The sequence below is a fragment of the Euwallacea similis genome, chromosome 10 (genome assembly GCF_039881205.1).
Source record: "Euwallacea similis isolate ESF13 chromosome 10, ESF131.1, whole genome shotgun sequence".
NCBI lineage: Eukaryota > Metazoa > Arthropoda > Insecta > Coleoptera > Curculionidae > Euwallacea > Euwallacea similis.
Genome location: NC_089618.1, coordinates 5,536,154 through 5,558,723, shown reverse-complemented (window position 1 = coordinate 5,558,723; position 22,570 = coordinate 5,536,154). Strand labels below are relative to the sequence as shown.

Below are 22,570 nucleotides of genomic sequence, written 5' to 3'. Positions count from 1 at the left end.
AGGATCTTTAATTCAAATAGCCGCTGTAGGAGAGAGGTCCATTCTCGTTTGGTCAGTATTGCGCAAGAAATGTTTAGCGGCAAGGAGAACCGCGTTTATGATCTTGATGATTTATTTATTGTTGCATTCCAACAGTAAAAAATCCCAATTCAATTTTCAAGCCGTTAAGGAGTTCTTCCAAAGGAATTTAGGTTTATTATAAATTAATAATCATTATTACATGAAATAAATTAAATTATAACTCTCAATATGAGAGCGTAATTTATATAAAACCTCTTGACTAGAAGACCTCTAAACACACCACACCAAAAGTCCCAGTAGCTACTCCAATAATCTAAAGTCAATTTATCGATGGTAACGAAAACTAGGCATTGGCCCTTCCGATAGGAAAGGGATGAGCTTCTGAATTGATGACGTATTTATCCAGATCTAGCACTTTAGGATCATCACCAAAAAGTAGATACAAGTACTTCAGAGTCTCGCTAAGGAACCAGGACTCCATCATGTCCTTAGGCCGCACATTAGCCGTATTTTTTACATTCCCAATGGACGTGTAACCGTTGGCCACTTTGGTGTAGTTCTCAAAGCCCTACAAAGCCATCCTTCCTGTAGGAAACTCACCAAAATCCAATCAAAACCATCAAACCTGGAAGATTTGCCAACCCCAATCCTGATAGGTAGTATTGCCAGTCAACTGATACATGTAAAACAAACTCTCAAGAAATTCGGGCCGCAGAAGATTGTGCGCATCGTTGGATTTGACATACATGTCATTTGAATTCTCCCCCTTGAACTGGCAAAATGAAATACCGCTTCGCGGAAACGAACACCACATACCTGAATGTTGAAATAGGTAATTTCAGGAGCCAAGAATGTGGGCTGTTGTGCATAAGTTTGGTAACAGGTGGTCATGAGCTCCTCTGCTAATTTTAGGTGAGAGTTGGGAAGTCCATTGTGCACACCTGATTAATATTCCCATTAAAACGCCTTTAAAAAATTTTTACTGAAACTAACCTAAAGCTAATGTCCCTGGCATGAAGCAGCTCAAATGATCCATCTTTGGTTTGAAGTCTTTAGAGCCCCCCAAGAGCTCCCCTAGGAAAAGAAACCCATTGGGCACAGTCTTTCGAACTAAATGCTTCTCCATCCCAGAGATACTTTGGATGTAATCATCTTTAAGACTAGAAGAAGTTGATGAAAATTTCAAACAATCCAGAATATGTAACTTACTAATCCAATGCCTTTTCAGTTTGAAGCCACTGCTTCAGTAAATACTCATAATAGCTATCCCCCCTGGCGCCCAAAGTTATGGTGGAATACGCCCTGAACTGCCCAGTATTAGCATTGATAAAAATAGGAACTAAACCATCAGTTTTCTCCAGTTTATGAACTAGTTGCGAAACCTTACTCACCACGTTCTACGTACAAATGATTAATATATAATTAAACAGTTAAGGTAAAATAAAATAGGATTTTTATTAAAAACTAACCTCATATTTAGGATTATCAGTAAGCCAACTCAAATAGCGAAACTCCAGCTGAATAGTGGTCACCTCAGAAGTACTACTATCTGGTGACCACCGCGGTGCGTGCGCCTTTCTAGTAAACAAATTCACATCAGAGTAAGGAATTCCTGACTCGCTTTCAAAACCTGGCAGAAGCCGATCTGCCAAATCAGTCTGCAAATTCTTTATTAACATCGTCACAAACCAAAAATTGCATTTCAACCTACAGATTTCTTTAGGTACATCTCATCCCTGGTAAAATGATAAATGCTCAACAAGCCTCCTAAAACCCTAATTGTAACCTCAAACAAATTTACATCTCGATTAATATCAAAGTTTAAATGCTTTTCCACCCAATCCCGGGCTTCATTGTACTCTAAAAATTACCTTCTGTTGGCTATTTTTTTGTGCTTCAAGGAACATTTTACCTTCCATTAAACCCATGATGTACATAGTATCAAGTGAGTCTACAATAGAAAGCCCTAACCCAAACCAATCATGATAACCTTCAGAGATAGGCTTAAGGTTGTCGTGGCCCCATGCAAACTGCCTATAGCCCTTCCAGGAATGCCTGAAGGCTTTGACTATGGCTTTCTGGCGAGGTGTTGATGGTTCTAATTTCAAGCTCAATTTTATTAAGTTTTTTCAAACTTCTTTATTAACACACCTGGAAATATGATGGTGTTTTTAGGGGGCTTTGCCACTTGTTCATTGTCAGCCCTATTATTAGCAACTTGCCCCTCATGTGGCACTTCAAAAACCTTCTTTGGAGGTTCAGCAATTTGCTCCTTATTTCCGCTCTCCTGTGACTCCCTAAGACTACTCTTGAAGCTCTCTAAAGTGACCTTTTCCCTAGTTTTCCATACACTATCAACTGATATAACAGCTCCTTTGGAATCCAGGGAAAAGGCATAGAAAAGGGTGAGTACCACAATAAAGCCAAACATATAAATGACGCTTCTCTGGCGTTTCGACAGCTGGTTCCATCGCTGCAAGTGATACTTATACTGGAGCCAGTTCCACGAAAACACACATCGCACTTACCCGTTTGAACGTGACGGGTTTTTTCTTGGGGTTTAGCACCTTATCCTCGGGTAGATTTAGCGACAAGACATGGTCACCACGACCCAACATTGCGAAATTTCAATCTGCCGATAACATTATTATTTGGGGCCCCGATTTTATAAATTTTGCCGATAAAACATTCAAGACTTTTATCTCAATTTCGAAGAATAATTAATTAATTTGGCCGAGGGACGTCAAAAACAGCTGTGATCTATGAGTGGCACTGGTGCCACCTACTGTCGAGATGTCATTCATAGATAATGACTAGAAGGGAGACAGCGGCGACGTTGCGAAACTGAGATTTTTTGATCGTTCATAACGAATTGTTTCTCTTGTTAATCATTAACAATGATTAATGTAATTAATAAGAAATGAAATATAATGTAATAATAAACTACATGTGAATACCACGCAAGTATTTATTATGTTATAGACAAACATCGAATGAAAACTGTAAATTACTTCATCAAAATATGTAAAACATGGAAAGACGTTTAACTAAATTTTCCATCCTGCAACAGTTGAACGGTCACTATGAGATAAGTTGCTATTGAAGATAATGCCTGTAAGAAAAAATACAATTTCTTACAATAATCATTTGACAACTGTCACTGTTAAAAAAGTGAGGTTAAAACTGTCCAAAAACAAGACTAATGATCTTCGTCGCATTTTTTATCATTAAAAAAACCTCAAAACGTACGTTTTTCCATTTTTACTATGAAATACCAGCGCTAAAGCATGATTAGACGCAGGAAAAAGTGGAAATCCTCCTCGTAAACAGGACTCCCAACATGCCAACACTCCGAACTTTGTTGCTCCAGATTTTTGTATGTTTACATGTCGTTTCCGCCCAGGGCTCACTCAAAACTGATGTGGTCCCCTCGGACTCCGCCGAGGGTTTCCTCGAGTCCCCATTATGCTGCAATCTCACAGTTGAACAAGTGGATGTGGACTATACCTCTAAGGTGGTAGAGAATGAGTACATTGTAATGTTTAATGGCTACTATAAGAGCAAAGCTCGGGCTAATTACATTCAAACAGCTCTTAATGGGACTGGTATCAAGAAATGGACTATTTTAGAAAGGGAAAACCCTGCAAGTGATTTTCCCAGTGATTTTGATGTTATCCTCTTAGAGGACACAGACACATTTGAAGGCCTTATTGCCCTCAATGATCATCCGGCTGTGAAGCGGGTTACTGCACAAAGAATGGTGTCAAGAACTTTGAAGTTTCTTAGTCCAAATAATGTGAGATATGGGAGAACCAACTTGAACTCGAAAGGGCAATTTTGGCAAGCAGCTGCTAGACATCACAACTCTAGGAAACTTTTGAGAACTATTCCAAAGCAAATTACGTCAGTTTTACAGGCAAGCACTTTATGGAATATGGGGATTACTGGCAAAGGTAGGTTATAGTCCTTAAGATTTTAATTGCTTATGTTGAAGGTTTATAGGAATTAAAGTAGCAATTTTTGATACGGGCCTCTCAAAAAATCATCCACACTTTAAGAAAATCAAGGAAAGGACCAATTGGACCAATGAGAAAACTTATGATGATGGTTTGGGTCATGGCACTTTTGTTGCAGGGGTTATAGCTTCTTATAAAGAGTGCCTGGGGTTTGCCCCTGACTCTGAGCTGCACATTTTCAGGGTTTTCACCAATAATCAGGTTTTAATATCTTAAGAAATAAGTTTTTTTGTATATTAAAAATGACATTGAAGGTATCCTACACAAGTTGGTTTTTGGATGCCTTTAACTATGCCATATTGAAGAAAATAAATGTCCTAAATCTTAGCATTGGAGGGCCTGACTTTAAAGACCACCCATTTGTCGATAAAGTTTGGGAGTTGACTGCCAATAAGGTACCAATCTACATATCACACTCTTAAATTTATCCTTATACTGTACAGGTTATAATGGTCTCTGCAATTGGCAATGATGGGCCTTTATATGGCACCTTAAATAACCCTGCAGATCAGATGGATGTAATTGGGGTTGGTGGAATTAATTTTGAAGACCAAATTGCCAAATTTTCCTCAAGGGGCATGACAACATGGGAGCTGCCTCAGGGTTATGGCAGAGTGAAGCCTGATATTGTCACTTATGGCTCAGCAGTGAAAGGTTCTCACATTAAAGGGGGCTGTCGCACTTTATCAGGCACAAGTGTAGCTTCTCCTGTTGTAACAGGAGCCATAACACTACTGGCAAGTGGGGTGCTCCACAGGGGTGAGGACATCATTAATCCAGCCAGTATGAAACAGGCCTTAATGGCCTCAGCTCGAAGGCTGCCTGGGGTTAACATGTTTGAGCAGGGCCATGGAAAATTGAATTTACTCAGGGCACATCACATTTTAAATAGCTATAAACCTCAAGTAAGCTTTAGAAATCATTTGCATAGGGTGTTTTCTTTGCATGTGCCCACCATTGTTATCTCCCAAATGATGAGAATTACAAAACCACTTAAATGTTTTTGGTTTCCAAGTATAGCTTTTAAGCATATTAATTTGGAGATAGCAATAGTAGTGACACTTAAATAAAACACTCTGTATTGACAAGCAATAATAAATACTTTAGGCCAGCTTAAGCCCTGGCTACATAGATCTCAGCGAATGCCCTTATATGTGGCCCTACTGCACTCAACCCCTCTATTATGGCTCTGTGCCCCTGATAGTCAATGTAACAATATTAAATGGAATGGGAGTTACTGGTAAAATTGTCAGCAAACCCACTTGGCATCCTTACAGTCCTCAACAAGGTATTTGATCTGTCATTGTGGAGGAGAAGGTATTGATGCCATAAGTATTCATAGGGCACTTTCTGGAAGTCTCAATTTCGTACTCAGAAATCTTGTGGCCCTGGTCTGGGTGGCTGGCTGTTAGTTTGTCAGTTACCCTGGAAGGGGCTGCTTACGAAGGATTTGCTCAGGGGCACGTCACGATAACAGTGGATTCCCCGCCTAAGAACGGAGAGGTGGAGCCACGCACTAGCACTGTAGAGCTGCCTATACGGTGATGCTCTTAGTTTTATTTCTATTTCTTAACATGCAGATCTAAAATTTTAGAGCAAAAATCATTCCCACTCCTCCAAGACACAAACGAATCCTGTGGGATCAGTACCACAATCTTAGGTACCCGCCCGGGTACTTCCCTAGGGACAATTTGAAGGTGAAAAACGACCCTCTAGACTGGAATGGGGATCATATTCACACCAACTTCAAGGACATGTACCAGAACTTAAGAAATGCTGGGTAAAACAAGATAATAAAAAACCTTTGCCACTGCATATATCCCATTATACTACATCAGGTACTACATTGAAGTGCTGGGAGCCCCTTTCAACTGCTTTGACGCCTCCCAGTACGGAACTTTACTGATTGTAGATCCAGAGGAAGAGTACTTTCCGGAAGAAATAGTAAAGTTGAAAAAGGACGTTGAGGCAGGTCTCTCGGTTATTGTTTTTGCCGACTGGTACAACGTGACTGTGATGAAAAAAGTAAAGTTTTATGACGAGAACACCAGACAATGGTGGATGCCAGACACGGGAGGTTCCAATTTGCCGGCTTTGGATGAGCTTTTAGCTCCCTGGAAAATTCAGTTTGGGGACCGCACTTTTGCAGGGCACTTTAAGTGGAATGACCACCAAATGTATTATGCTTCGGGGACGAGTATACGAGAGTTTCCTAAGGATGGGATTGTGTTGGGAGCCCATCTAGAAGACCAGGGAGTTGAGGTAAGGTATTACGAATGGAACATTATATTGAAAGAATTCCTCGTTTTTAAGTGTTTTGTTGAAGAAGGAAATCAGTGATTTTAAGCTTTTTCATTAATTACAAAATTGAACGCGTGCCACCTGTAGTATAAGAGAACCTAATTTTGGTCAAATTCACCTCCTTTTATTGCAGATTCTAGGGGATCCCGATCCAAACAAATACAAAGTGCCCATTTTGGGGTTGTTGCAAACCTCGTCGTTAGTAGGGCGAGGCGGCAGAATGATAGTTTATGGGGACTCGAACTGCATCGACACTAGTCACTTGGACGTGAGCTGCTACTGGTTGCTAGAAGCGATGCTGGAGTACACTTCCACTTCACATTTGCCCTCAATTTTCAAGGTATTTACTTTACTTGTGGACAATTCGTTTGCTTTATATACAAATTTAGGATAATCAAATGGAGAACTGGCAAGAAGGTCTGGAGACGGAGGCCCCAGCTCGAATGGAGAGCAACCGCCTCTACAGGTTTTCCAAAGTGATTGAAGGACACTTGGGTGAGACGCATACGAAGCCACTGCCACAGTGTCCTCATTTGGTGTGGGCAAAACCTTTACCCTTGAACCAGACGGCTGCTGGCAATTTGTACCAAGCGCAGAAGCTGCTGTCGCTCATGGAAGAACCCAACGTCCCTTTAGACCTTAACAACAACGCGGAAAACACCATTAAAGGTACGTGACTTTTGGGTAAAGAAGCTGGATAATAAGGGCTTTTGTATTGTAGATTAACTCCTTGCAGATGCCTCGGGAGTAGAGCACGCGGGAGGCGAGTTTATTGAGTGGAGCTGGCGCAACCGCCCCAGCGATTCGGGGACAGGCAATTCGGATAACTACGACTTGTCCATGACCATTTTGGTTGTGGTTTCATTGATTTTGGGGTACTTTTGCATACGTTGGTATAGGAGGAAGCCGAAGAAAAGGAAGTTATGCCGCAAACTTTTGACCTTCATTGAGTGCAAGAAGATGTCTGTTTAACTGGTATTTAAAGCTGCCTTTATGTAGACTGTTTTATAGATTTAGGGCCGTGTAAATAATTAATAATATATTATAATATATGTATAAATGATTCACTGTCCTACCTCGAAAGTCTGGCCTTTGTCCAGGATAAAGTAACCCCCCGCGTTTACGTGAATTGGATGGGCGGTTAGTTGGAGTAACCAAAGCTGTATCTACAATTGCATGTTATTGTAATGTAGAATAATGTAACAAAACGACAATCTCTTTACCTCCTCCTTGCTCTTCTCGGACAAATTAGAGGTGGGAATTCCTTGGAAAAGCCTGGCCACCTTCACTCCCTGCAACAAATAGAAATAGCCATGTTTGATTGTGGATAAAAGGACGTTTACCCGTTTATGGATCAGCGTTCCAGCAAATGTAACGGCAACAAAGTAAAAACAATCAATCACGACCAGTGAAATAAGATTCCCGTCTTTGGTGGCGCAAAAATAGGCCGAAACGTTGACCACCACAGCGATTATGAGGAACAAAGTGTTGAAAGCCATAAATCCCCCGTAGCATCGACTCAAGCAGTACGTGGCCTCCGAAAGCAAGTTATGGAGCAACCTTAGTTTGGCTAAAGCATCCCCCATATCAGGATCAAATTTGTGCCCCTCTGCAAAAAAGGCCACGCAATACCTTTTCACCTGTACCGTGTGGTTAATCTGGTGGAACCCTGTGCAAATTTTTACGGCGAAATAGATGAAATACAACGGAGGCAGAAAGTGCCACACGCTGCACAGACCGAATAAATAGGAGAGCCAATAAAACTCCTGAGAAAATTGTACCAGCTGCAGGGCATAGATTTTCAGCATCAAGTCCGAACTCTTCTTGAAATAAACGAAAGAAAATGCGGCAGTTAAAGCGATTGGTAAGATCACACCGTAGAATACATAGAAAAACTTGCAGTGGGGCGTTCTCACCACCATGGGATCCCTTTGGCGGTCGAACGAGTCCAGAAGTTTGATCACCCTGGGGATGCGCTTGGAGTGGTGATGCAGGCAGAAACCAAAGGAGAACATTGACCGGACCAGCATGCATAAAACCAGGGTACGTAACAGCTGGTGAAAGGGCGTTTGCACGTCGAATTGAAATTGTACGCTCAAATATTCCGCTAAAATAAGACATCCCGAGTAAAGGAAAATGGCGTAAAAAGAGGCTTTGCTAAATGTTTTGTAATGTAGTAAAGTTGCGTCGTTCCCAAAGACGTTTTGCACTGGGAGGTGACCGGAAATTTTGCCCAACCTTGCTAACCATTTAAACGAGTCGTAGAAGTACATTTTAGAACAAACTCGGACTCCGAGTGATATTTATGTTGATTGATGTAGCAAAGATTAGGTGAGGGAACTTAACATGGAATCCCAATTATATTAAGCTCTTTGGGACTTGTTGATTAATTGAAATTTGTTGACGTTACATTATCCCGGTAATGTAGAGCGACAGATAAATAATGTTTAGTGGAAACATGGAGCATTGAGTGGAAGGTAAATAAGGAGCAGCAACATGTATACTATACACTCATGGTGATGAGAAAATATTCGCTTCTTCTAAATCTGATTTTATGTGCGAAATAATCATTTAAATCTCACGCTCTCTTGTATAGCTGGCCAATTAGAATGCTCAATCGATCAAATTTTAAAAATCACATACCTAAATCAGGCAATATGAGAATAAGATTAGCACATTCTCCTAACTCGAGCTTTAATTGCTTCGATATTGCCAATGTACGATTGATTACAAGATAAAAGGAAAATAATCAAAGAGCACAGTCTAAAAAAAATTTAAATTGGCTAAAGTTTTTAAAGAATATATTGATGATGAATAGGGCCGAATACCAAAGAATCCGTTTTAAAAATTTACAAATTCTTTATGATCAACCTGCAGCAGACAGTAAAAGTGAGTTGAGTGAAGAGAATACGGAAATAATGGTAGTTAGGCCCAGACTGGTAACGCCGCATCTACCTACCAATAAGATCCATTGCTATCTGTTGTTCATACGTTAGTTTTAACGCACGTTTTTATTTATCAAATAATCTAACTAATCATCTTTCAGAAAATATTTCAATATATTATTAATCTTACATTATGGGTTACTTGACGTGTCCACAAGGGCATATATGATGTCACATATTTGATACACACAAAATACCGAATGCCTTCACAAACACAAACTTACCCTCCGTTTAATCTTTTCTCCTAACTGCATTGCGCTGGCAGCCAAAAACATGTTGACCACGGTCAAAATCACTAAATAAACATAGTGAGTCGAGTCGTAGATAAAGCAGCTCAAATTTCCCACTATTGTCAACACATTAAATATCTTTTCAATGGCCAAGAAACTTCCAAAACACTTGCTGAGCTCGTCTGTGGCCTCCGCCAACATGCCATGAAGATATCTCAGTTTTGCCACCTCCTCGAACTCTAATTTCTTACCTCCTCCAAATAGTTTATGGTAGTCCCCTTGATAATTCATCGAAATCAAACTCATGTTTATCAATCTAAAGCCTCTGGAGATGACAGAGGAAAAGTATATGAAGTAAAACATCGGTGCTATGTACCAACTACCCAAGAGTCCTATAAGGAAGGCAACAACCTTACTTTTTCCCTGTAAAGTTCTTTCGGGAGATATTTCCTTTATGGATACTACAGTTCCATAAGTGTAAAGTGTGACCAACACAAAGTAGGTAACCAACGGTCCAACAGCCCTCACAATTAGAAACCACCAACACTTTTTGTCCTTTCCCACGCGTTCCTGCCACAAATCTTCAAACAAATGGAGCAGTTGTATTAGATGTGGCATTCTCTTGGCATGAATGAAGAGGGTGAAAGTAAAGGATACAGTAGAACGAAGAGCCATGAACATGACCAATGTCACCAAGAATTGTTTGGGCAAGGAAGCAACATTTAACTGAGGAGACGTGGTGACTATGAGGAAAAGAATGAGCCCATATTGGGTCAAAATGGGGTACAGAAAGGAAATGCTGCAGCGCTTGTAGCGCAATTTGAAGGGATCCGAGCTAAGAGCATTCTCTATGGGGAAACTGCACATGATTTTGCCAAGCACTGCCAAGGGCCGGAAGTAGTGGTAAAAGCTGCCCATTTGTAATTTTTCGGATACAGACTGAATGAAAGTGGAGTGGGAATTTGGATTTGTATGATGTTTATTAAACTGAGATACTAATGGATTTTGCTGATAATATTAATTTATTTGTCTTTTTGGGACAGATTGTGGGGAACAAAAACTAGGGACCAATTACCGTCAAACTTATATTCTTTGAACTACATGATAGATAGAGGAAATAATTCTCCCAAGATATAATAAAAAATGGCATCAGTAAAGCATAAAAATATAAACTTTCTTTAAACCCCCTATTACTACAATGAAATAAACTATTAGAAAAAAGTGTCAGTTCATATCCTTAATAGACTAAATAATTATGCCAACAGATATAAATTTTAAAACGTTAATAATAATAATAATAATAATAATTGCCTACATACAAATAGTCTTTGGTGGTGGAGGAAAGGTCTACATTACCTTCCAAAAAGCAAAAAAAATTATCTATGCTTTGGCAGAATTAATAAGGCAAAATATGACAAATATTGCACTAAAATAATTATGTAATTTCCATATTTCCATAAACTCTATTTGGATCTCATGAGGTCAGCTCTTCCAGCAATTCTTCAGTAGACCTTTGCTCGTTCTTAAATCGCTCCAAATACTCATCAGGAACAGTCCATTCAAGCAGTATCTTTATATTGTTTTTGAGCTTAACTGCAGGGGTCAATCCTTGGTCCACGCATGGCAGCCTCCCTGAATAAATGATTGATGAGATCAAGACATCATCTATTAGCCGCCTATTGAAGCCCAGCTCCTCTAAACGTTCCGACGTGGATATTTTTTTAAGGAGAATCGCTAGGAGCAGTCTCATTTTGCTTAAATTCATCGGGGTCTCGACGCTAATCTCCTCTTCCTCAATCTTGATGGGTCTGCTCGTACATACGTCCTTATGCTGTAACAGATCATTCTTGGTGCTGTAAAATTCCTTGCACCACTCGCAGCAAAAAGACTTCTCCATATTGTGTATTCGCAGCATGTGCTTCTTTAAGTGAGGTATTTGTGTGAACCCCATATGACACATTACGCAAGTGTACGGTTTTTCCCCAGTGTGGCGTCTTTGATGCAATTTTAAGGCTGTGGAGTGAGCAAAAGCCTTCCAGCAGACCCGACATCTGTAAGGCCTCTCTCCTGAGTGAATTCTTTGATGCACCACTAGCTGTGACCTTTGGGCGAACGTTTTCCCACATACTAAACATGAGTGCGGCTTAACTTTCGTATGTGTTCGTAAGTGTTGAGGCAGATGCCCCTTGAAATCTTTCTTACAAATTGGGCAATTAAACGCCTTGATGTTTTCATGAAAGTTTCTCAAGTGCTTTTGCAATGCGTCGCGCCTTGTGAAGCTCTTTCCGCATAGGTCGCAAGTGTAAGGTTTTAGCTGCAAATGTGCGTTTTTGTGTAATTTCAAGTTTTGCGAGCACGTAAACCGGGATTGGCATATATCACAAGCATAAGGCTTTCGCCCGTCATGCACCCTCATGTGCTGTCTCAGTTGTCCCCCTCGGGCAAACTTTTTTTTACACAATTCGCAACTGTAAGGCTTCTCCCCAGTATGCTTTCGCTGATGCAATCTCAGGCGGTCTTTAAGGACGAACGTTTTACTGCACACGTCGCAGACAAAAAATTGATTCAACTTGCAATGTTTAGATCTTATGTGGTTCTTCAAGGTTCCTGCCTGTCTGAAACCCTGCTGACATTCCCCACACACATAAGGCCTCTCATCAGTGTGGATTCTCATGTGTTTGTGCAGGTCGTTTGAGCCTAGAAAGCACTTTTGGCAAACGTCGCATTTAAATTTGCGTTCTTTAAGCACAATTTCTTCCTTTTTTATTGACTCAGAAAGAGGTTTTTTGCTTCGCAAAGACCTCATTGCATGCAAATAATTATATTTTGGTATATGTGAATTTATGAGGTACTGAGAGTGATTTTGCAAGGACTAATGCTACTACATTGTTCAAGAAGTTAATTATCCCAACCACCACTATTTAGTCCAGCAGGTAAGAGGTGCTAAGTGGCTGAAAATTGATGGGTTATTGGGTTAAGGAGGTCCACTACTAAAGGTGAAAACCATGTCACCCATGATTCCCATTTGACCGTCACCACATTACCTGTAAAATACATTGTGCCTCAACCACCGCTGCTAAATACTACTTATAGATGTTAATTTTTGTGAGTAAGTAAAAGTGTAAATTTTTCAGAATCTAGTTTTTTAGATTTTTGAGAGTTAACATGTTACTTATTAACAGTGAACCTCGACCATAAATTAATCGGGAGAGATACGTTAAGAACCTAAAGTAAGTATCAGCTTTCAAAAGACTGTTTTTCAGACAACTTTGAGCAACCCTCAACCGATTCTTAAATATGTATAGTTAAATTTAAAATCCGATAAATAATTAATGATATATACCTTTTAATTTGAAGACGGCACTGCAGAAGTTGGCCCCAAAACACCCCAGAGAATCAGCCCCTTTTTGGTTTTGTTTATCTTTAAAATGTCAGTTTTGTGGACATGCGCAGTCATTAACAAATCTTACTTGATTGGTGTTTATGCGCTACGTTGTCAACTAGGTTAAAATCTCCAGGATTCCACGATTTTAATTGCCTTATTGAAATAATAATGAAAGAGAAATTAATATTAATCATCTTAGACAGGTATTAAATATATATATATATATATACATGTATATGTAGAATAAATGCTGTTTATGAAGTCTGAGCAACTTAAATTTATTTCTTCAGAATTTCCTGTATGCAAAAATTTCCTCAGTTGAAACTGACAGAAAATTTGATAGCGTTGCCGCACACTAAGGCGCACTTCAATCGATAAAATGGCGGCGACAGCCCTGAAACTAATGTTCTCTTTGTCTGGCTCACGCAGCAAGCATCTCCTACCTGCGTTCCACCCAGCCGATTTTCATACGCCGGGACAAATGGCGTACTACCCAAGCATAGGTAAAACAGTTTTAAAGTGAATTCTTCAAGAAAAAGTAATAGTATCCAGAAGAGGAAAATTCTGGAAAAGTTGTAAAAAATGTCTACGAAAGTGGAATACATATATGAAGACGAGAATGGGCAGAGATACACGGCAGCTGGTCAACCTCTAGAAGAACACCAAGATGATGATACAGATGACATCGAGGAGGTAATGATAGTGGAGCAGAATCCTGAAATTTCAGTTATTGAGGAAGCTACGGGCCTAGCACATGATGTGAACGCCGAGAGGGATCCTGACTGCAGACGTAAAGGTGAGTTTTCATCACAAAATAAAGGGAATGACCTCATTTTCCTGATATAACGCATCATAAAACGCATGTTCAATTGAGCCTCGTGGGTAGCTATAATTGCTCCATCTCTATTTCTCCCATTGACCAATTTTTAAATTTTCCAAGGGTTTATGTTTCAGACACGCATCACTGCTGGGGCATCAGTCAGTCTCAGAAGCTCATAGAGTCGATGAGGAAGTACAAGGATGAACTGGGAACCACTGGAAATCGAAGAGACACCTGGCAAAAGATTCACCAAGATGTTACGAGCAAAGGCATCAGCGTCAGCGTTCAAGAGTGCCAGAACAAGTGGAAAAACCTGATTCGCAGCTACAAAGAGTGTTGCAAAATGAAGAACAAGGACAATATGAGATTCCGCTATTACAAAGAAATGAGTGATTATTTTGGAGGAGAGAAACTATTTCTCAGTGAGCACAGCTACAATAAGTCAAAGCTCCATTTGATGCCCCTTTTGGGAGCCTCTTTGCCTGGCTCAAGTACCGCCCCGACAGTTACTTTCCCACCCATTTGTTTCACTGACCGACAGTTTGTCGAGTACACAAACATGAAGCGAGGGGAGTATTCAGCTAGACAGAAAAGGCATGAGGAAGAAATGTCACTTCGCAAACAGGAATTAGAAGTTCAAAAGAAGAAGCTTGAAGTAATGAAGAAAGCAGCCATGGCAAATCTCCAGGGTGGCAAGACTGTAAATTTTGGTAAACAAGCTAAAATTACTAATAGTAGTCATAAGGTTATCAAGGAAGAAGAGGAGGAGCAACAAGTGACTTATGAAATCTTGGAGATACCCTTTTGACGCGCGGATTTTGTTTCTTGTGAGTTGTTCATTTCTTGTATTGTTTATTTTTAAGGTAGATACTTGTAGTTATTTAGGTAAAGGGTAAAACTCCATAAGAAATTTTGGTTTCTTTTAGGAAAATTTCAAATGGGTATTGTTGTTTTTATGGCAAATGCACCAAACTCACTGAAACAAAAGCCGCGTGTTGTAAACGGGCCCTAACTTCTATACCCATTTCAGATTTTCCATGTCGTTGGCCGGATGAGGCGACCAGTTTGTTAATTTCGATTGTACGCCGAAGGAAATTCGAAATCGCCAACAGAAATAAGCAGAAAAAGCCCGCGTTGTGGAAAGAGATTACCCAAGAAATGGTGGACAAGGGCTATCAGGTATCAATGAAGGAAATCAAATCCAAGTGGAGGAACCTTATAAGAACTTACAACTTGCGGACCAAGAATCCGAGACAAAAGGGGTTTAAGTTCAAGTTTTATAAAGAAATCGGGGACTTTTTTGAGGAGACCCGATCGTTGGGCCTGGATCCTCATCATTTCTTTCAGGTTTGGGTCGAATGAATAAGCGTATACTGTCTAAGTCATGAAAATTGCATCGTAGGACCATAATGTGTATATAATTTTGGATAATTTCAGGAGATTATTTTTTATATATATTTCAACCCTTATTGTTTATTAATAGTAATTTGTGCCTATGATGAATAAATTGTTTCAGTCAATGATTTTCAGTTTTTTAAATTGGGAAAATCATAATCGTTGTTACTTCAAATGGTGTGTTGCAATAATTCTAACTAAAACGCATTTATTTATCGGATAAATGTACAAGTCAGCTAAAATCCAAACGCGGAACTAGTTTACAACTTAAAGCGATTTAACGCATGGGTCCACCTCGGACTCCCTGGCCAAATCAATAAATACTTCCAAAAATAAAACATTAATGATTATTATAAATAACGCTTCCTTACACCTATTCAGGAATTTAACGCTTAAAAATTACAAATAAACGTCCTCGGAGGTATTAAATGAGACCTCGTTTCTTTTTGTAATCCTGCAGGTTGAGACTTCGTCGAGGCCCTACATCTTTCGGCGTCGCTTTAGTCACTACGTTCACCGAAGCCGCTGAAACAAAATTTTTGAAAATTAAATTTGAACAGGTGCTAGTGCAACAAAATGGCCAACTATTTTGGTCACCATTTTGTTGATATTCCGTCACTACATACAGGGTAGCGGAACCTCCAAATCGATCTTGATATCGAAATCGTGGGCAGAGAACAAATCCTCTTGAGACACTTGCGGCAATTTAAAGTCCTGTTTCTTCTGTTGTTGTGCATCCTCATTCTGTTTACTCTCTTGCGCTTGTCGTTCAGCTTGGGCTTGTCTCTCCGCCTCGGCAATTGCCTCTTTTTCGCCCGCCTTAAAGTTCATACGCGGCTTCGTCGAACGTCTCGTGAAGGGATCGTCCACTTTCTTGCCCTTATTCGCTCTAATCTCCGCAATAATGGCCTTTTCCGCTTCCTCGACGTTGCGCTTCCTATTACGATCGTTAATGTAAGAGATACTGGAAATGGTGGCTGTGCGTCGCTTGTCCAGCTCCGACGCTCTAAATAATCGAATGAACAGTGGATTTATTTTCTTTTTGCTTGTACAACTGTACCTTTCTTCTAATTGGGCTAATTTATCGCTCATTTCCTGTGCATAATTGTCGTCACCGCGGCCTAAAGCAGCCTCCCTCTCCTTCATTAAAGTCGCCTTTTTCATTGCATAATTGTGAGGGTTTTGCTTGAATCGCTCCTTTTCTTTCAGCTAGAATAATAATAACACCTAAGACACATTCGCCATTTTTGGAAAAATATTTCATTGTCAAATACGATCATCTTTTCGATAAAGTGTAGAGTACAAAAGTTAAAATGACAAAAACAAGAACAAAATTAAATGAAAATTTAAAAGTAATAGTGTGGCTCAAAGAACAAAATTAAAATTTACGTACATAAACAATCAATAAAAACCGATAAAGATCCCGCCACTCAGCAGACCCTTCTAAACTGCCTGTAATTTCCAATGCGTTTAAGAGAAGCGGGAAGCCTATTAAAAGCCTTCCGAGGTGTGTACACCACAGAACTCTCAACTCGAGTCATGGAAGGAAGAGGAAAACCCGTCACTTCTTGTGCCATGGACAGAGGGAACGAGCCCATCAGGCCTGACACGCCGGTAAACGAAGCAAATGCTCCCCAGCAAATAAACTGCTCACAAAAATGTTTGAAACTTTTTGAAAAAATTTTCTTCCATACGAATGTTCGTCAATAAGTATAGAATAGAAACGGACTTTCAGTATTTTTTTGTTCATGAAAAAAGACGTTTCCGAAATACGAGATCTCAAAAATTACTGACATGCGTGCCATTTCGATTACTTTTGTGAGCAATTGAACGAAAACAGTACATTTTAAAAATTCCCAGTATTTGGGCGTATTGAAAACACTTAGTTTATCAAAACAATTAAAAAAATTACAATTCTATCCACGTCCTGTTCGTTAAATTCATAGCTGAGCGCTTCCTTAATGTCGGCCTGCTTCTGCTCAATTCTCCCCTTCGTTGGCAACTCACAGCCAGCGGCTGCGGTAGCCTCCACCCACTTCTGAAACTCCCCCTCCGTGAATTCGGAATTTGAGACAAATTCCAACCTAAAGATTCTCTCTTGCGTACCGTGTTTCACCCGCAAACCCTTGAAACAGAAAATTATGTTAATATATTACAAACAAAGCCTTGGCACTACCTTATTTGTCCGAGTGTTTCCCAACTGATAAATCTTGGTAGTCTCATAAACTCCCATCACTTCGGCCGCTCTATATACCGCTGCCCCATTGTGCTGCCCAATTCCGATCCTAATGAAACATCCTTTTGCGATTCGGTCAAAAAACGGCATGTGAACGAATCGCTCTAATTTATGCCTTGACAGTCTTATGGTATTAAGATCCAATTTGGTGGGAGTGTACGGAGCTTTCTTCAGTTCTTCTTCATCGTTGTCACTGCTGCTCGAGCTGGAGCTAGAAGAACGAGAACCGGAACCTGATTGAGACCGCGAACGAGACCTGGATTTCGCTTTCTGCACTGGAGACTTTCGGACTTCTATTTAACGTTAGATAGAAAGTGGAAGATATTAATATTCACCTTCATTGTCACTATCACTATCATCTGAGTATATGTCTGAAGTTTTCAGTTTTGTTTCACTTTTCTTGGAGCTCATGGCCTCCTCCTCCTCCTCTTGCAGCTTGCGCCTCTCCTGCTCCTTTCGCTTTCTTTCCTCTTCAGCCTCCTCTCGCTTCAATTTTCCCTCTCGGCGAGCCTTGAGCTCAGCCATGGCATTAACCCTTTTCAAATAATTAAAAACTATTTATTTATTCCATTACTTGAAGAACACAATAATTTATATAAACAACACAGAAAATACAGATTATAAAAATAGGTGGTGAGAGTGTGCCTAATATAAAGAATTAAATAAAAATTATTCAATTTCAAAAGAAATTTTAAAATCATAAAATTTATTAATTTATTCTTCAAACAACTTACCTTTTATTATCAGCCTTTCCTCTATTTTCTTCAATATTCTTTTTGCGTTCTTTACTCCTTTCCTTATGGTCAATAGAACTGAAATCAGTCTGAAACTTGCTTGAGGCTCTCTCCTCTTGTTCCCTAAAATCTTCGACCCATTCAGGTTCCTTAGCTTTCACCCTCTCCTCCTCCTTTCTCTTTGCTTTATCTTTGTCTTTAGGTTTTGTAAATGACTTATCCTTGGCCCTTTCTAAGCGTTTTTGCTGGCGCAGTTTCTTCTCTATTTCAAATCTACAAAAGTCATATTGACAAACAAAAGTAAACAAGTCATGTCTGTTTTATTTTTCAAATGATATTATTTGCCAACTTAACCTCATGTGACACTGACCTAGTTTTCATGAGCTCCCTTTGCTCTATACGCTTGAAAATTTCAGTCTCCCTCTCTTTTTCTGTGAGGCTGGCCAGCCGGGCCCTGTCTTCTGCATCTCCCATAAGCTGATCATCATAGCCATCATTGAACTCGTCTTCAGAACTATCTGAAGAATCACTAACTTCACCTAAAAAAATAGAAACTTAAATGATGATTTAATGCAATCTACTAGAATTTGAATTTATACCTTCTTCAAGTTCAGAGAAATCAGACATTTTTGAGGTTTCCACAGATTTAGATTGAGGCTTTTTATTTTCAATTCCCGACCCAGATTCTCGGTCTAGTTTGACCTTTTTAGTGCTACCTTTTTGACCACTTTCACTCTCTGAAGCACTGGAACCTTCAGAACTGAACCCTCCTTGCATGGGAGAACCTTTCTTCTTATTCTTTTTCTTAGCAAGACCCAGAAACTCCTAGAAAATGTTTCAAGAATAACTTTTTAATATCAATTGTCAAAGGAAACTACAAATAGGTTCTTCGAAGAACAGAATACTGGAGATCATTATTAAATGAATTCTTAATGTATTATGGGAAAAATGGGAGAGGTTATTATAAAAAAGACCTCGGCCGTCAAGCACATTTCTGGGTCTACTGGAACCACTTTTTGGGGCTTTTAACATGGTCACCTAAAGTTTAAAAGAGTAAGAGCCTTCGACTTACTTTATCTAAATCCGAATCCGAATTATCACTGGAATCAGAGTCTATAAAGGCCTTCCGTTTCACCATGATTTGGTTTACTTAAATGCACGTTTTCATCAAACCAAATAGACGAACAACAAGCACAATTCACCAACCACCATTTTTGATTTGGCAATTGTTATAGGATCGTCCTAACGGAACTTTGAAATCGTCGGCGATTGTTTACATGTACTGTTATTGATCCGTTATGCCATATCCAGGTAGAAAATGTAGATATCGTTTTCCTACAGCGTTGCCACTAGTACAACAGGACTTTGAGGGTTATGTCTTTAAATATAAAGAAATTTTTAAATCACTAATAAATTTTAATGTGACAACACAGCATGGAAAAGGTGTTTTTGATGAACGAAATACTTTTTTATATTAAACTTTTGGTTTGGTTTGGTTTTAGTAATCCTTTTTCCTGTTTTTGTTCAAAGCGAGGCATGATAGGTCCTCCGGACGTTTACAATAGCCTTTGTTAGCACAAAAAAATGATCCTTAATAACGATGTACTCACAACCAAATCAATCATGGCTGTTATCTGTTCTATCCCGTGCATTAATGCAATCACAAAAAAATTCAATCACTTGTAGTAAATTTAGTGTGTTAATTCGTTTCATTTAGTACGAAAACTTCCGAAATGTCGGGGCGTGGCGCGAATATTCAATTCAAAGGAAGCCATTTTGAAATGACTCCATTTCCTTTTATGGGCATTTGAACCAGCGGGCGTTCACATTGGCCGACACGGTGAGTCACCTGAATATTCTTTATTGGCTAAACATCCCTGTTCCCGATAATAATTATATTTCCATTCTGTTAAAGAATGATTAAAAATGCTGACCATTTTAAAAACTATGGAAAAACAGCTAAGATTAATTGATTTTAAGTCTGAGTGATTTGATAATTTGAAAAGCCCGCCATACTCCGCAGGCTAAAGTAGGGTGACAATTTTATGGAAAATTATGTACTTTATCTAACTTGAAGTTCTTGCTATGGCTGGAAAGCGTTGAACTAATAAACTAGACTGTTTGACAAATCTTAAGTCAGTAAAGATTAAGTCTAATTCTTGAAATTAGCAAAATTTTCCACTGGGCTGTAAGAAAAGCGATCGCCCTGTCAGCGCTTGCGCCCCCCATGGTGGGGACATCACTGCTCGGATCATATTGTTATCTCTTTCTACCTTATCCAATTCTGAGTATTGATAAAAGAGATAAATATATACAGGGATTGACAGATCCGGTGAATCATTTGGCAACTAGCCGTCCGCGAAGACCAACTCGAACGAGACATTTCGTTTCAACTTCATCGGCAATATCAGAAGTGAATTGTGTAGTTTTTCGCATTTTGGATTAAATCAAAATGGTAAGTAAAGTGTTCACTTCGCCCTGGTAATTAAGCCGACACAGCGTTTCGCGCAAAAATGGAGAAAAATGTGCGGTTTCGCACCTACGCCGGGCGGCCATTGATGGGTCCAAATTGCAATTCCCAATTTGGTGCTGCAAATTGTGCCCGTCTCCCTTTTGCCAGACACTTGATTTTTTTCACGGAGAACCTTTTGTTGCTTTTGCATTTACTCGTATTAAGAAAATTTCGCTCTCGAAAGGTTTCTGTCCTGCTTACGTGCCGCATCAGTGGGGCGGTTTTTTGCCCTCCACCGTTGCAAATACCGTTACAGCATCAGTAATCGGACGGTGATTCACTCCTGCAGACTATTCATACATCCTTTTGTCCTCCTCCTCTCCCAACCCTTTCTGGGTATTTTTACAAACATTGCATATGTTGCACCTGGCGATTTGGGTACTCTGCCCTCGTTTCAGCCTTGTGCATGGGTCTGTAACCAACGTGGTCTCCTGGAGGATCGTCACGATAGTACCTCAAAATAGCTTACATGTGGGGCTTCTATAAATAGACAGGAATCAGGCTAAAATTATCCTTATTTGGTCGACCTTGTGCTTGAGACTGCTGAGGTTTTCATAAGGCCTTTAATTTTGATTTTCTCAGCAGCAGGTGGGGTATGTTAAAAATTAAAAGTGCACCGGAGCTCCAAACGAAGGCTTACTTTCTTATCTAATAAAATGTATGTTTTGGCAACCTATAATAAGATTTATGGGATTTATTTAACACAATAATAATCGACAATTTTAGATCTTCCAGTAGTAATTTTCTAAATTTACATGGAGCCTTGTCGGATAGCCAAAATAATTATTATTAAAGTGGTTTCCTGGCACTGCTCTAGTTTCAGTCCTACACAAAAAGTTATTAAATGTGAAAAAAATGTCTATTTTAATAAATCAATAATTGAGTAAGTAAATAATATTGAGAACAAAGAAACCCTAATGAAATTATTGAATTTTGAGATAACATCAATAATATCTTTATGTGCCATTCCCAAACAATGCTTAATTATTACTATTGCAAACACACACATTCATGTCCATCTTTTATGTTATTAAGAATATTACTCTCAACATAAATCTATAGATCATTATCTTAAGTGTTGGAATATTTGCAAATACATCTGATTACTGCTAACTGGTTTTCAGAGGAGTGATTCATCCTTCTTTGAAACTCATTTTGTCCTTTGAAGGAAGGTTATTTCAGTATTTTCCCTAAAATATGATGTATTCTTGTGTGTATAACGTCAGCAAAGAAGTTGTTTTGTTGTAGGCATCCGGTGTGACTGTGTCGGACGTCTGCAAAACCACGTATGAAGAAATCAAAAAGGACAAAAAACATCGCTATGTGATTTTCTTCATCAAAGACGAGAGGCAAATTGATGTAGAGGTGAGTCTGGCATCCCTGCCGTGAGAAGGATTTTATTTTTTTGGTTCCTACTAGGTAATCGGGGCGCGTGACGAGGAGTATGATCAGTTCCTCACCAACCTGCAGGCGGGGGGTGCGGGCGAGTGCCGTTACGGTCTTTATGACTTTGAATACACGCACCAGTGCCAGGGCACATCCGAGGCCAGCAAAAAACAGAAACTGTTCCTTATGTCCTGGTGCCCAGATACCGCTAAAGTCAAAAAGAAGATGTTGTATTCTAGGTGTTCAATAGCCTTTTGAAAAATTAAGTTTCTCTGCTAACGTTTCTTGTTTTATAGCTCTTTCGACGCTCTGAAAAAATCCCTGGTAGGTGTACAAAAGTATATTCAAGCGACGGATTTGTCGGAGGCCAGTCAGGAGGCCGTAGAGGAGAAACTCAGGGCCACCGATCGTCAATAGGTGGCGACGGGCGCGCTTTTGCTTTAAAATGATTTCTCTTTTGTATTTCGACTGTCATCTACTCACACACCCTACCTTTAAGAGGTGTATTATTTATATGATAAGTATTCGATTAATAAAGTAAAGCTTCATTTTGTAAAACCGGATTTCAAGTTGTTTTTCTTTGCAACGA

At 39.5% G+C, this 22,570-nt stretch overlaps 6 protein-coding genes across 8 annotated transcripts; 3 read left to right on the top strand and 3 right to left on the bottom strand.

Moving 5' to 3' along the window:
* Nucleotides 1–183: 183 nt before the first annotated feature.
* On the bottom strand, nt 184–2,784 carry alpha-Man-Ib (alpha-Mannosidase class I b). The gene is made up of 10 exons (XM_066393851.1): nt 2,550–2,784; nt 2,173–2,494; nt 1,934–2,119; nt 1,733–1,881; nt 1,491–1,679; nt 1,231–1,418; nt 1,015–1,181; nt 838–962; nt 647–787; nt 184–589 (listed from the first exon to the last, which is right to left on the bottom strand). The coding sequence occupies exons 1-10, from the start codon at nt 2,637–2,639 to the stop codon at nt 365–367; spliced, it is 1,782 nt and encodes a 593-aa protein (XP_066249948.1). The 5' UTR covers nt 2,640–2,784; the 3' UTR covers nt 184–364.
* Nucleotides 2,785–3,166: 382 nt separating this feature from the next.
* On the top strand, nt 3,167–7,374 carry S1P (membrane-bound transcription factor site-1 protease). Of its 2 annotated transcripts, none has more exons than XM_066393829.1 (11): nt 3,167–3,974; nt 4,024–4,238; nt 4,292–4,432; nt 4,481–4,942; nt 5,145–5,325; nt 5,380–5,578; nt 5,632–5,817; nt 5,876–6,299; nt 6,472–6,678; nt 6,728–7,007; nt 7,075–7,374. In XM_066393829.1, the coding sequence occupies exons 1-11, from the start codon at nt 3,362–3,364 to the stop codon at nt 7,308–7,310; spliced, it is 3,144 nt and encodes a 1,047-aa protein (XP_066249926.1). In that variant the 5' UTR covers nt 3,167–3,361; the 3' UTR covers nt 7,311–7,374. The 2 variants fall into 2 exon arrangements, with proteins under 2 accessions (XP_066249926.1, XP_066249927.1); XM_066393830.1 differs by having other exon boundaries at nt 7,060–7,217.
* A 3,210-nt stretch (nt 7,375–10,584) lies between these two features.
* On the bottom strand, nt 10,585–12,974 carry LOC136411338 (zinc finger protein 235-like). The gene is made up of 2 exons (XM_066393867.1): nt 12,857–12,974; nt 10,585–12,557 (listed from the first exon to the last, which is right to left on the bottom strand). The coding sequence occupies exon 2, from the start codon at nt 12,317–12,319 to the stop codon at nt 10,988–10,990; it is 1,332 nt and encodes a 443-aa protein (XP_066249964.1). The 5' UTR covers nt 12,320–12,557; nt 12,857–12,974; the 3' UTR covers nt 10,585–10,987.
* A 335-nt stretch (nt 12,975–13,309) lies between these two features.
* On the top strand, nt 13,310–15,234 carry LOC136411340 (uncharacterized). The gene is made up of 3 exons (XM_066393868.1): nt 13,310–13,694; nt 13,853–14,428; nt 14,749–15,234. The coding sequence occupies exons 1-3, from the start codon at nt 13,481–13,483 to the stop codon at nt 15,078–15,080; spliced, it is 1,122 nt and encodes a 373-aa protein (XP_066249965.1). The 5' UTR covers nt 13,310–13,480; the 3' UTR covers nt 15,081–15,234.
* A 70-nt stretch (nt 15,235–15,304) lies between these two features.
* Rtf1 (RNA polymerase-associated protein Rtf1) lies at nt 15,305–19,321 on the bottom strand. Of its 2 annotated transcripts, none has more exons than XM_066393845.1 (10): nt 19,156–19,321; nt 18,683–18,908; nt 18,454–18,622; nt 18,084–18,356; nt 17,685–17,884; nt 17,290–17,639; nt 17,026–17,238; nt 16,174–16,322; nt 15,740–16,119; nt 15,305–15,638 (listed from the first exon to the last, which is right to left on the bottom strand). In XM_066393845.1, exons 1-10 carry the CDS (start codon nt 19,219–19,221, stop codon nt 15,538–15,540), a joined length of 2,127 nt encoding a protein of 708 aa, XP_066249942.1. In that variant the 5' UTR covers nt 19,222–19,321; the 3' UTR covers nt 15,305–15,537. The 2 variants fall into 2 exon arrangements, with proteins under 2 accessions (XP_066249942.1, XP_066249941.1); XM_066393844.1 differs by having other exon boundaries at nt 17,290–17,642; nt 19,156–19,320.
* Nucleotides 19,322–20,381: 1,060 nt separating this feature from the next.
* Nucleotides 20,382–22,544, top strand: tsr (Cofilin/actin-depolymerizing factor homolog tsr). Its single transcript, XM_066393894.1, has 4 exons — nt 20,382–20,538; nt 21,844–21,960; nt 22,015–22,220; nt 22,278–22,544. Exons 1-4 carry the CDS (start codon nt 20,536–20,538, stop codon nt 22,396–22,398), a joined length of 447 nt encoding a protein of 148 aa, XP_066249991.1. The 5' UTR covers nt 20,382–20,535; the 3' UTR covers nt 22,399–22,544.
* The last annotated feature ends 26 nt before the right edge of the window (nt 22,545–22,570 follow it).

Coding starts and splice junctions, on each gene's coding strand:
- alpha-Man-Ib (XM_066393851.1), bottom strand. CDS start 2,639: ATGTTGGGTCGTGGTGACCATGTCTTGTCGCTAAATCTACCCGAGGAT. Junction 1,419..1,490: donor CTGATAATCCTAAATATGAG/GTTAGTTTTTAA, acceptor ATTTGTACGTAG/AACGTGGTGAGTAAGGTTTC. Junction 1,182..1,230: donor ACTGAAAAGGCATTGGATTA/GTAAGTTACATA, acceptor AACTTCTTCTAG/TCTTAAAGATGATTACATCC.
- S1P (XM_066393829.1), top strand. CDS start 3,362: ATGCCAACACTCCGAACTTTGTTGCTCCAGATTTTTGTATGTTTACAT. Junction 6,679..6,727: donor ATTTGCCCTCAATTTTCAAG/GTATTTACTTTA, acceptor ATACAAATTTAG/GATAATCAAATGGAGAACTG. Junction 7,008..7,074: donor CGCGGAAAACACCATTAAAG/GTACGTGACTTT, acceptor AACTCCTTGCAG/ATGCCTCGGGAGTAGAGCAC.
- LOC136411338 (XM_066393867.1), bottom strand. CDS start 12,319: ATGAGGTCTTTGCGAAGCAAAAAACCTCTTTCTGAGTCAATAAAAAAG.
- LOC136411340 (XM_066393868.1), top strand. CDS start 13,481: ATGTCTACGAAAGTGGAATACATATATGAAGACGAGAATGGGCAGAGA. Junction 13,695..13,852: donor TCCTGACTGCAGACGTAAAG/GTGAGTTTTCAT, acceptor TTTATGTTTCAG/ACACGCATCACTGCTGGGGC. Junction 14,429..14,748: donor TGGCAAGACTGTAAATTTTG/GTAAACAAGCTA, acceptor TACCCATTTCAG/ATTTTCCATGTCGTTGGCCG.
- Rtf1 (XM_066393844.1), bottom strand. CDS start 19,221: ATGGTGAAACGGAAGGCCTTTATAGACTCTGATTCCAGTGATAATTCG. Junction 16,120..16,173: donor TTAGCCCAATTAGAAGAAAG/GTACAGTTGTAC, acceptor TCGATTATTTAG/AGCGTCGGAGCTGGACAAGC. Junction 15,639..15,739: donor TTTGGAGGTTCCGCTACCCT/GTATGTAGTGAC, acceptor ATTTTGTTTCAG/CGGCTTCGGTGAACGTAGTG.
- tsr (XM_066393894.1), top strand. Junction 21,961..22,014: donor AGAGGCAAATTGATGTAGAG/GTGAGTCTGGCA, acceptor GGTTCCTACTAG/GTAATCGGGGCGCGTGACGA. Junction 22,221..22,277: donor AAGAAGATGTTGTATTCTAG/GTGTTCAATAGC, acceptor CTTGTTTTATAG/CTCTTTCGACGCTCTGAAAA.